The 12,422-nt window shown below is 42.5% G+C and overlaps 1 protein-coding gene across 8 annotated transcripts in view; it reads left to right on the forward strand.

Moving 5' to 3' along the window:
- Positions 1-12,422, forward strand: part of COL4A4 (collagen type IV alpha 4 chain) — a 116,273-nt gene that overhangs the window by 95,396 nt on the left and 8,455 nt on the right. For all 8 annotated transcript variants that reach the window (XM_070489578.1, XM_070489576.1, XM_070489574.1 and 5 more), the window contains 6 exons: positions 1,382-1,453; positions 2,589-2,717; positions 2,810-2,923; positions 4,117-4,272; positions 6,421-6,528; positions 10,348-10,473. In XM_070489578.1, the coding sequence (XP_070345679.1) occupies positions 1,382-1,453; positions 2,589-2,717; positions 2,810-2,923; positions 4,117-4,272; positions 6,421-6,528; positions 10,348-10,473 (705 nt within the window). The remainder of the gene's footprint in view (positions 1-1,381; positions 1,454-2,588; positions 2,718-2,809; positions 2,924-4,116; positions 4,273-6,420; positions 6,529-10,347; positions 10,474-12,422) is intronic.

The following is a 12,422-nucleotide window of genomic DNA, read 5'->3' on the forward strand; positions in this document are numbered from 1 at the left end:
GGGGGATAGAAAGACATAGAACTTGGTCTTGCACTCAATCAATTTACCCCAAATAAACCAGTCCCCCAAAGACGCGATTGTTGTACAATGTGGGACAGGCAGCAGCATAAGAACGTAGAGGGAGCTCTATGTAGGTACCTTGGGGGAGGTGAGGGAACTTTGTGTGTGTTAGTCATAGAAACTGAGGGTGTTATTATGGCAAATTCGAAGGCTGTGACCCTAAACTGAGTGAATGGCTGTGCACTGAGGTGCTCTCAGCCTTGGATGAGAAAGAACAGCTGCTGGAGGGAAGATCCATTAGTGAAATAGGCAGGTTACCAGGGTGGGCCAGGGGCTGAGGAGAAGATTCGTTCCCTCGCATCAATCAGCAGGACAAGACGTGTGTGAAGCACCTGGCAGAGGACTCAGCACATGGGATGTTCTGTACATGTTAGTTAACTGCCTTCTTCCCTTCCTCTTCCCCTCCTTCCCTCCTTTTTCTTCTCTCTACTCCCTCCCTATAAATCTACATATGATATGTTATAAATATCTCTATATATCTATATACTTATATCGGTTTATAGGTGTTCAGTGTTAGTGACAGTTTAAGTAAATTCAGGTTGATAGATGTCTCCTTAGAGAACTATACTGATGTCTGATGGAAGGTTCTGAGAGCAGATCAGACATCAAGGGGAGCATATCTAACTATGGAGAATGGCATTTTCAGTGATCATCAGGAAATAGATTTAGTTTCTGTAAAGAGGCATCAGAATGGTTCCCTTTGAAAGAACTAGATGCAAAGAAATAGCTGCAGCCAAACTTGCCTGGCAAGCCTGTTCTTTGTGAGTAGCACCATGCTCAAAAACTATAATTAGGTAGGGCATGTATTGCCCAGTATGTGCGCCAGACCCACCTGTCCTTATTGCATTACTGCATTTGCCTGACTAGATCCTGAAGAAATTAGAATCTGCAGGCTGTGGCTGAGTGGGAAGATCCTAGCAAGGGAGGAAGGAAGCTTGGGTTTGCTCCTGTCCAATCTCTTTCCTCATCTGGGATGACTTTATTGTCATAAAATGGAAGGTCACTTCCTACACCAAGATTCAGTAATTCTGGACTGTATCTGGTCAGAGAGAGAGAGATGCTTTTGATATGTCATAAACCAACAGCAGTACTTTAAAACCAAAGAAATGCATGTGCTAAGCTGTCTTGGCAGAAAACCTCCATCAAATGAACGTGTTAAATAATAATCACTGGCATGGACTCAGCCCTGATAATGGTGCGATCGCGTGGTTCCGGTCTGGAGAATGTCTGTCTCCATGAGCACACCCTCCGCTGGGTGGTGTCCAGTGAACATTAACAGCTGGTCTTGCTCTGTGGGTCACAGGCTTGTGATGTGTTTCAGGTCCCCCAGGGTCACCCGGCCTGAATGGCTTGCATGGTTTAAAGGGTCAGAAAGGAAGCGAAGGCGCTTCAGGTAAGAGAAAATCATTTGTGAGAGACTGAACTGCAACCGTAAGATACCTCTGGTGTTTCTCATATCGCAAGATTTGGGGTACAAAACTAAGAAACTGGCTTAACTTAGAGACACAATATCGGAACTATTTTCAGTGCTGCAGAGGACTTATATAAAAAGGACGTTTGAGGAAACTATTTCAGAAGGAATGGTTGGTTAACAGTGCCCTTGTTGATATTGCTTGGGACTATCTACTAAAAATACTCTGAATAGTTGCTTAAGTGGAGCTCGATTTCAAAATGTTATGCATAACAAATAAATAGCTGGGGTTTTTTGGGATATTGTTTTGTTTTAAGTGTAGTAATGCCAAATACGACCACGTGGCTCTAATTAGTCAGCATCCCTCAATAGCTGTGGCTGAAACAAATTACCTGAACAAATTGCTGTTATTTTTGATATCACAAAGAGGTTATTCTTCAACTGCATTTTAGCTTGTCCTCTTGTTTTAGTATAACGCACATTTGTTGCATTACTTTCTCAGAAAAATAGCTCATTACCAGACAAGGTAACTGCAACCAGACATGCAGATTTGAGGGGTTGTGGGAAAAGTTAAGTCGTTGCACTGCTAGGTTTGAATCTGTTGTTGGAGAGAGAAAATCTTCATACAGTTTGGAAGTTCAAGACGTAATTTCGGTCACTTAGGATTCATTTAGTGGCTCTTCCAAATAGTTGATAAAATGTGTGCCCCCTCTAAGAAGCCAAGGATATTCTCCCTTTCAATGAGAAACTCCGCAATAGTTCTATTTACATGCCAGTTTCCACCTTCAATTTCAAACCAGTTTATTCATAATTACTTATAGTTGGATCTCATTTGGGGCTGGAGGGTTGGTGTTGTCACTAAGCTGTGGGTTTTTTTTTTTTTTAAATCTGGGAATTAACCATAAAGTAAATCAAGCCTATGGTGGACCAGTGTGATGGGTTGTAAGAGAGTAAATGGCCACTGCAGCCATTTAGATCTCCGTTGCACCCAGTGGTTGGTCTCTACAGAACCAACCACCTCCCTGACACACCCCAATTTGGAAGCAGTTCCTTTCCAGGCACCCCAACAGGGACAAACAGGGAGAAGACGCGTGCTAACGCTGGTTTCCTCATTAAGGTTTGCATGAAGTGGGTCCACGCGGCCCAATGGGAATACCTGGGCTGAAAGGGGAGACAGGAGACCCCGGGAGCCCAGGAATTTCTCCTCCAGGGCTTTTTGGAGAAAAAGGTCCTCCAGGGCCCCCAGGTAAGAAGCAGCATGCTTTCCCCCTCTCTCAATAATGAAATCAAAACCTTCCAAATGTAATGAGACTAACATCTGGACATGTCCCTCCTCAGGGAGACCTGGACCACCTGGCCCTGCAGGTGCCACAGGAAGAGCTCCTACGGGTGACATTCCTGACTCGGGTCCACCTGGAGATCAGGGACCTCCTGGCCCCGATGGTCTGAGAGGTATGAGACAATCATGGCAGAACGCTGATGCTCCTTTCCTTAGATGCTGCCTCTCTCTAGGGATGTAGGAGCAGGGAACGGCAGAGTAGAAGCAGCTTAGCAGCCCCATCACTTTGGCAGATGGAAAAGGTGGGAATGTGGGCAGTGATGGGCTGTCAGGACCAGAGCTTAGGCCCCTCACTCTTCTATTTCAACTCTATCAGACCGACTCTCTATGGGTACCAACTGTGACTGCAGGCAAGCCTTTCCCATCGCCAGCTTGAGGCCGACCATGAGGGTTCAGAAGTGGCTAGCTGGAGGAATCGCATCCTATTTGTTGGTCTCTTGCACCTACCACATAAACCACTGCCCCTGGCCCAGAGTGACAGGACCCAGGTCTGGCATATGCACGGAAACAGAGTCTCTTCATGTGCTGCCAACAGTACATTTCATTCCTCTCATCACTTCTCAGGGACAAACTCTAGCAAGGCGGTGTTTCACAAAGTAGGGTTGGACTAGAGCTGGCTGGGGAGTTGGAAAAAGAGCGTGGCTCAGTACAGTGTTCTGTAAATTAACCACATTCCTACTAATTCATAGAACTCCTCTAGAGAGACACAAGCCCATTGCCTTTACATCTTTAGAATTTTAGTAAGGGTGGGATAAAATATTATATAATTCTATTTTACACTGAGAACAATGAAAGTGCCTACAAATGTGTTATAGAAACTAATTCGGAACAGAATTTAGGCTCAATTCCTATGTGTAGACACTTGTTTTCAAATAGGACTATAAATTTCATTGAGTGAACATTCCTTTCCTATCAGCCAGATTTTCTCAAAGCCTATTATCTATCTGTCCATCCGTCCATCCATCCATCCACCCATCCATCCACTGTATTGAAGCAGTGGGATGGCAGTGCAAAGAAAACTCATAAACTGATTCTTCCAAAAGGAATGATTCTGAGGGGAAGAAGGCTTTGCTTGTGCTCATTTCATCTAATAGTTATTAACAGACTATTTACACCATATCTCAACTTGGGCTGCATGAGATATCCTCGCTTTCATTTCCGATCCTATTGACTTTCTTATTCTTCTAATTTGCTCCATCTCTCGCTTACAAATCATTCAATTACCTTCCTTAAGAAGCTCTTGGGGAGCCAGCACATACGTTTAGCTTTGACTGAAGGAATCTTTTTGCCTCCTCTTTATGGTCAGGAACACCTGGGCCTCCCGGCCCCCCTGGGAGTGTCGACCTTCTGAGAGGGGAACCAGGTGACTGTGGTCTTCTGGGGCCACCAGGTCCCCCGGGCCCACCAGGCCCTCCAGGACACAAAGGCTTCCCAGGATGTGATGGAAAAGATGGCCAGAAAGGTATGGATGCAAGCTGTTCCTTAACATGAAGATTTTCCTTATTTTGCCTGTAAGGGTCTGGGGTACTGCACCACCATGAGTTAATTCCTATTTCCCATGGAAACAGTGACTACATTTCCAAAATGTCCTGACTTTCCAAGAGTCCTAAAGTTTGGGTAAATGATGGACAAGTGCAAAGAAGAAACGCAAATTCATTATTATTCCCAAATAACATACTTGTTAATCTTCTAGACCAGGACTGAACAAGAGAAATATAATGCAAGTGACATATGTAATTAAAAGATGTAGTAGCCACATTTTAAAAAGTAAAAAGAAATGAGTGAAATTAACTTTCACAATTTATTTCATTTAACGTAATATATTCAGATGTTATTATTTTAACATATAATGAATACAGATCATCAATGGGATGATCATGGCTGGTTGTACAAACCTAGATCTTCCCTCAAATAAGATAGTCCTCCTTTCCACCTTTCAAATCCGTGTGCATTTTACACTTAAAGCACGACACACTTTGCACTTGTCAATTTCAAGTGTTCAATAGCCACAAGTGGTCAGTGGCATCGTTATTGGACAGCTCAATTTTAGACTGTTGACTTTGCTCTTTTATATTCATGACAGAGTCCCCATGTCTGAATTTCCCCACTATTTAAGGCTAAAATATTTATTTTAATTCATTTTTACCAAACTGCACATATTTAGGGACTTTAGTTTTTGGTCACCAGGATTTCAGAGAATTATTAGGTCCATAGACCTTTATGTTGAAAAGGGTCCAATAATGATTCTCCATTTTAACTCCCTTATGTTATAACTAAGGAAGCTGTATACCACAGAAGTGAATGTTGACGTTTGCAGGAGTCCAATAACTAGAACTCTGCCTGACTTCTGAACCAAATATGAAAGAAGGCAAAACATTAGGGAAGAGGGGAGATCAAAATCACAGTGAGGCTTCCATGACTACAATGCAAATGGCATCTCTGGAATTGTGCAGTGCACAACCTTTACAATAGTACACAGCAACCCTCTTCACCTTTATTAGCAATAAAATCAATTTTCAGAAAATGTGGCTTGTATCTGAAGGTATACGGACTTCCAGTTATTGAACCTCAGAACTGGACACCAAGAGGAAGGAGGAGGGGACTGGCTATACAATCTTGTCCCTCTCTCAAATAAGACCTTCCCCCTCAGTTGTTACTCTAGAGAATGAACTTCGACCTGGAAATAAACTTCAGGATTGGGAAAATAGCATGGCATATAAGTAACAGTGACCTACAAATGATATATAAAGAGAAATATTGGTGGAACCACCAACCATCCTTCTTAACTCCCATTGCAATGGGCATAAGGGCCAAAGAGTGCCTAACTGAAAAAGATGAGGGGCTTCCTCAGTTTACCTTTTTAGACTTACACAGTGGGGAAAATTTTATCTATTCCATAAGCATTTATTAGGCATCTACAGGAATATAGCAGAGAACATATTTAAACAGATTCCCCTCTTATTAAGCACACAGTTTCCTGGGGGAAGACAGACATTCTCACCAAAGGATCCACTGCTATCAACTGAGATGAGCACCCTGAGCAAAGGGACACACTTCTATGAGAGCTCATCAAAAAGCCATGGGACTTGGGGTGGGGTTCAAGGGAGGGCTTCCCAGAGGAAGTGAGGCTCCATCTGCACTCTACAGAATGAGGAGGACTTCATGGACCAGGAGGAAAAGAAGGAACAGCATATGCGAGGCACTGAGTGGCTGGTGTGGCTGAAACAGAGTGAGGAAGACAGTGGGGGGAACTCAGGGCCAGAGCACGTCGCCCTCAGACAGCAAGGCCTCTTTCCTTTTTGTCCCTTCAGTTCCAGTCTTTTGAGCATCTCCACGGAAAGTTCAGCATTCCAGGGCTTTTCGTTCTAATTTAGTTTTGTCTTGATCATGGAACCATTTTCCTTAGTCCCTTTGACAGATTATTGTGTTTCCTTCAGACAGAGGCAACTCTTCTCAGCCTCACAGAAAAAAGTGGGAGACCCATCTGGACTCTAAGGCTGACTTTGCTCTGCATTTTGTTGGCGTGAATCTCTGAAGTCAGTCTATCAAACTGTCATTGTCATTATATTGCTTCGTTCCAGTGCCCTCGTTTTTATCTGTTTCCTCGTAGGACCCATGGGATTCCCGGGGCCACCGGGGCCACCTGGACTTCCTGGGCCACCTGGAGAGAAGGGTTTGCTGGGACCTCCAGGCAGACAGGGGCCCTCTGGCCCTCCGGGTAAGCTTTTGACGCTTAATCATCTCACCCAGCAGCCTACCCACGGCGCTGAGTTTAAACATTTACAGTGAGATGATCTTTCAGGAAGCAATGACTCTGAAATTACCAGCAAATTCTTATGAAGATGTAAAGATGGACAGATTACATTTCTGATAAAGATTATATTTACTTCAGGCCGCACCACAAAGTCTCAGGTTTGGTAAACTAATATTCTCGGAATGAGTAAGTTTGAAAATCTAGGAGTTGATTTTACATATAATATTTCTAAGGTAAATAAATCTGTATTTCCTCAAACAAGAGGCAAAGACTGATTTGATTATTGTGTGTGAGGACTGTGTATTCAGTTCCTGTCTCTGAATTCCCATTGATTTTTCTAGATGTTTTATTTAACTTTTTCTGTAAAGTCCATTCGTTCCTATCAAGATGAAAGGCTCAATTTAAGGTCTATGGACAACACATTTTCATCAGAGGGTCAAAGTAAGCCAGGGAAGAATTGGGAGGGCAAACAGACGTGTGCATTTGAGATTGGCAGAAGTGATATCTTTCAGGATCCTAAATCAATATCATGGTAATGTGGTGTCAGTTCAGAATATTTGTCAATCTCCTAAATTAGCACTCCCTAGTCCAAAGAGTAAACTTTAGAATGGATCCTAGTCCAACAGGACAAAGATTCATCTTATCTTTCCTTTCTGTGCATAACCTATAACACTTGGCAAATTAATATGGAATTTTCAGAAGCCTTCAAATGGGCAGAATTTCTCTATATGTTAAATTAGGACATATTCGCTGTGCGGAATCAACTTGAATTTTATATTGTGCAAGAGAGTTTCATTTCAGGTCTTTCTAGATATGAAAACTCCATTCCTAAATCATAGTCATTGTTGTCAGTAACACTGATGTGGACTTTTATTCAATAAGATGCCTTCATTCTGCTTGTCATAGATGCTGTCCTCAAATTATTATTTATGTTCTCCGGCAATCTCTTTCACTTTTGTCCTAATTCACAAATTTCAAATCTCTTTCCACCCTATGAAAATTGTTGTGTGGCCTCGTTTTTCGACTTTGGGTGTCTCCAGGTTCCAGAGGTAAGCGTTACTATAAAACTCATAATTTCCTCTAAATCTGGTTCCCAGTCATTTCTGTTCTTGGCTTTCTCCCTGTATTTGCGAGTTAAACTTTGTTACATTTTTATAGATGGGATGCTGTGATTATATTGGGTTTTCATGCCTTCGCTTCCTCGTTACAGATATAGTAACCCCATATTAGTGTCCCAATGCCAAGCCTCATTATAGGTTGTCAAGGCTGTGTAGATCCTCGGTTTATGTAATTTCAACTCAGGCTCAGAATATGAGTACTTTCTCTGTCAAATGCAATAGTACATACCAGTGTAAGTTTCTTTTGTAATTTCTACAATATAAATACAGGGAACATCAGTAAAATAAACAGTATCGACAACATGAAAAGATGGGTCTTCAATACCCAGTAAGGGGCTGTGACAAGCTTTTCCTGTCCCACCCGAAGTCCATTTTCAAGGAGCAAATTTCTTTGTGTGTTAAAATGAAAATGCCGTTATTCTTTCCAACTAAGTGTTCACTTAATCCTCCACGAGGCAAAAGCAACGTATTATTTTGTGTCTGGCATTTTCAAAGAGCATAACAAGAGTTTCTCAAAAGAAGAAAAGAAAAATTGTGAATGCATGCATTTATTCTTTCCAGGCATCTGTTATTAACCCTAATGAAAGTTGCCCTAAATACAGACAACATATATTATTTTTAATGCCCTTAGAAGAGTCTCCTTGGCTCCTTTGTTTCAGCTTCTGGTTTATTAAAAAGTCAAGAAAAGCAAAAACAGAATTTTTAAAAATCCTGCTATTTCAAATGTTTATATTTAAAAATTAAAGTGGTATATTTAATGAATTTTCACTTCAATCCTTTTAGTGTTTCTCATATATCTCGGATATTTTCCAACCATTAGACACTGATTTCCACCATTCATAGACTTTACAAGTCAAAAATCAGTGACTGTATATATAAACTCATTTGAAGATAACATCAGAATCTTAAATATGAAACATCAGCCAAATGCCCACCCCTCTTTTCCTTACCTGCTTCCTTCATCCACCACCATGGGTGAATTACCACCAGAATTCACCCGATTATTCAGGGAAAACAGGAAATATTCACATGCATCTCTCTCAAGTCACCCAGAGTGGGAAAGCCAAGTTTTACACGAAACCGTATGTACTGTGAAAATACATCCAAATCAGTGCTGCTTGTGGTTTCATACAATATTTTACAAGAGGTTAAAGTCCGTTTTGCACAGGGACATGAACTACGATGGAGACTATGTCGTTGTTACGGCCACATTTCCTAGGATTTTCTTGCTTCTTTATCATTGCTGTTCTTAAAATTATTTTGCACATTTGTATGAATTTTAAGAAAACCACAACCAATAAATCTTACATTTTAAAGTATGTTGCATTTCTTAGAATTCACGATGCAGAGGTTAAGGGTTCTTAAGGCAGTAGGGTGTGGTGGTTAGGAGCACAGGTTTGGAGCCAGGACATCTTGGATTTTTAATCTAGACTCTGCCATGTGTTAGCTGTGTGCCCTCAGATATGTCACTTATTTACCTGAGCCTGAGTTTTCTTACCCATCACATTCTAATGACAGCAGCCCATACACACAAGCTTGTTGGGAGCGTTTAATCATAAAGCAATTAGGACCTGATAAATGATAAAGCATTCAGTGAGTGCTAGCTGTTATCATTATTGGTTAGCGTTATGATTCTTTCTTTTCCCTTGTGGAATGTTTGCAGGGTGAGTGAATGAAGCTTTAGAAAAAAATGTCTTAAAGTTGTGAAAGTAACCAAGAAGAAAAAATTCCGAACTTTGAGAGCATTGGTTCTCCACGTGGGATCCCCAGATCAGCACTATCAGCCTCACCTGGGAACATGTTCAATGTGCAAATGTTGGGCCCCAGCCCAGACATGCTGACTCCAGAAACCGTGGGCTCTAACAAGCTGGCCAGATGATTCTGATGTGCTACAGCTTTACAGCGGTGCTTCTCAGCCCTGGCTCACACTGGAATCATCTGGAGAGTTTTAAAAAATTACTGATGCCTGGGTCCCACCCTCAGAAATTCCTATTTAATAAGTCTAGAGCCCCATCTGGCATCAGTGCTTTTCAAAAGCTCCCCAGCTGGGTTAAGGGCACTGCACAGGCCATGTCCTATTCCAATTAAACCAATATTTCTGGGGCTAGACCCAGGCGTCAGTATATTTTTATAATTCCCCTGGATAATTCTAAGGTGCGCTCAGAGTTAAAAGTCATTGCTTTAGCACCCCTAGCGATCCTGAAATTCTATCTCGTTGAGCAATGGACACTATGGGAACTGCAATGTGGAGTCATGAATTAGAGGGACCTTAAGCTGAGCGTTAGCAACCCAATGGCACCTCTCCCAGTGCCACCTGTGGCTGGCACCCCAGTAAAAAGTGGCCCAAAGATGGGAAATCCTGTGAAGGTCATCAAATTATTTCTACCTCAACCAACCTTCACTATGGCTTACTTCTTTTGCCTCCTCTGAGATCCCATTCACTCACTCATTCATTCATTCATTCATTCATTTATTCAACAAAATACTTGGAAGTTTTTCACGCACCCTGCAGTGAACAAGTCCTGCCTTCATGGAGCTTATATTGGGTTGTTGATCATTCTGGATGACATTTCAGTGTAGTGTTGGAAGCCTGTCTAACTTGAGAATGCAAGAGTTTGTTCGGAAGTGTTTGACTCCATCACACAAGTGGTGATTCCAATTTCAGGTGAACCTGGGCCACCTGCAGATGTGGATTCCTGCCCCCGAATCCCGGGGCTTCCTGGGGTACCAGGCCCAAGAGGCCCAGAAGGAGAGATGGGGCCCCCTGGAATGAGGGGCCCCCCAGGACCAGGTATGAGCCTCAAGCTGATGGTTCTTTATTTGCATCATATATCGCTTCATTGAAAATCTAGGTGTTTTGCTACGTAACTTTTTGTATGGAGCCTAAAAAACTGTGAGGATGAAGCAATGAGAATCTCCTTCCCCTTATACATTTTCTCTACATTTTTCCGAAGGCTTAATCATGTACTAACTGAATTGACACATCCCTTCTATTTTTATGTTGAATTCCTACTTAAATCTTTTATACCCAGGCAGCTTTTGGATATGAGGTTTTGAAACCTCTTAGCACAATGGGGTAGATGCTCTATTAATCGTCACTAATAGCTGTTGACTTGATTTTGAATTAAAAACAATTGAGTTGGGGCTCAGTGGAGCAGAAACAGCCAAGAAGAAGGGAGAAGGAGGTTTATCACGTGGAGGGGGAAGAGGGAAAAGGCGGAAGGTTGCTCTAAATGATGGCCATGTTCATTTAATTGATGTGAGCACTGCTCAGTCGTTGTCAAGGTGGCAGGATCCTTATTTAAGCATTTAAACCAAACCATTCCTTTAAAACGTGTCCTCCATATGGTTTATTTTCTCTTCACATATCTCCACTGCATTGGGTAATTTACAGAGAGGAGTCCGGGGCTGGTCATCTAGAGGTCACCGATCTCTTCAGACCCATTGGCAGTGCCCATGATTCTAGGTAACCTGTGTGTAAATTATCCTAAGAGGTATGAGCCCATTCCTTTTTCCATTTTTCCCACCACCAAGCTGTGGATTTGGCTCTTTTTGGTTCAGGGCCAAAGGAATAGGAAATAGAATTGAATTTTGCATCACCTGTTTTTCTTGTGTTTCCCCAAACCCAAGTAGCTAAGGGCCCAAGAGATGCCCCTCTGCGTTGGAGTCTGGGTAGTTCTTGGGTAGTGTCCAGAACAGCTCTGGAGGCTTCCTCACATGAGTATGGGTTTTTGTTGTTTGCATTTGCTGCACTGCATCTGTGTTTGTGCACTAAGTTAATTGGGTGTTGACTGGAGCAACTTCCTTTAACAGTTCACAAACACTGGAAATTGAGAGTAGTTACTTAACTTCTCTTTTCTTTGGCACTCATTGCATGGATAAATCTCTCAGTCAGTCAGTATAACTTGTCGCTCAGCCTTATTTTAAAACTAAGCTCCCTTGTTGTGTATATATTTGGAATATTGAGGGCCGGGTCCCCCCACCTTTGGAAAAATAACTTTCCAGTGAAAGATGTGGCCTAACATGGAGTTCTGCAAATTCAACTCAGTAAACACTTCCAGGTGCCCCCTACTCTTTGTAAAGTAGAGTACTAGGTGTTGTGGTCAATACAAATGTGAGTAAGACGTGTTTTCCCCCCCTCCAGGGTCTCACAACCTCATAGTAGAAATAGCCGGCAGAACATAAATCACTCTAAATAAAGGGAGATTATAATTTGTGTTTTAAAGGAATTCAGGCAAAAGGCATCTGGAGAATGGGACGGGGAGAGGTGAATTCCAGTGTGGAGGATTACAGGACTGCTGAGACCCCAGCAAGAGCTGGCATTTGAGCAGAAGCTTCAAGGAAAGATTGCGTTTGAGGGTCCAGAACTGTCCAACAGGCAGAGAGCAGGAGCACAGAAGGGGCGGGTTGGCCAATGACCTGGTAACTAAGAGTGAGCTACAGCCTGGCTACCCAACGTGTGGTCTGACAACCAGTAGCAACTCAGGCCACGCCTCTGACCTACCGAATTAGAATCTGCGTTTTAACAAGATTCCCAGAATATTTGTATATATGTTCAAGTTTGAGAAACCCTAACTATATTATATGAATGCCATCCCTAAAAGAGTCGGCTGAGTGACACCTTCCCCAGTGACTCAATTTCAGCTGTAGGTTAAAGTCATCTGGAGGACCTTGAAGAAATCCTGATGCCCGGGCCTCATTCCAGACCAGGAGACCGCAGAGGGAGGCGAGCCTGAGCAT

This window comes from Equus asinus, chromosome 19, assembly GCF_041296235.1.
Source record: "Equus asinus isolate D_3611 breed Donkey chromosome 19, EquAss-T2T_v2, whole genome shotgun sequence".
NCBI classification, from domain to species: Eukaryota; Metazoa; Chordata; class Mammalia; order Perissodactyla; family Equidae; genus Equus; species Equus asinus.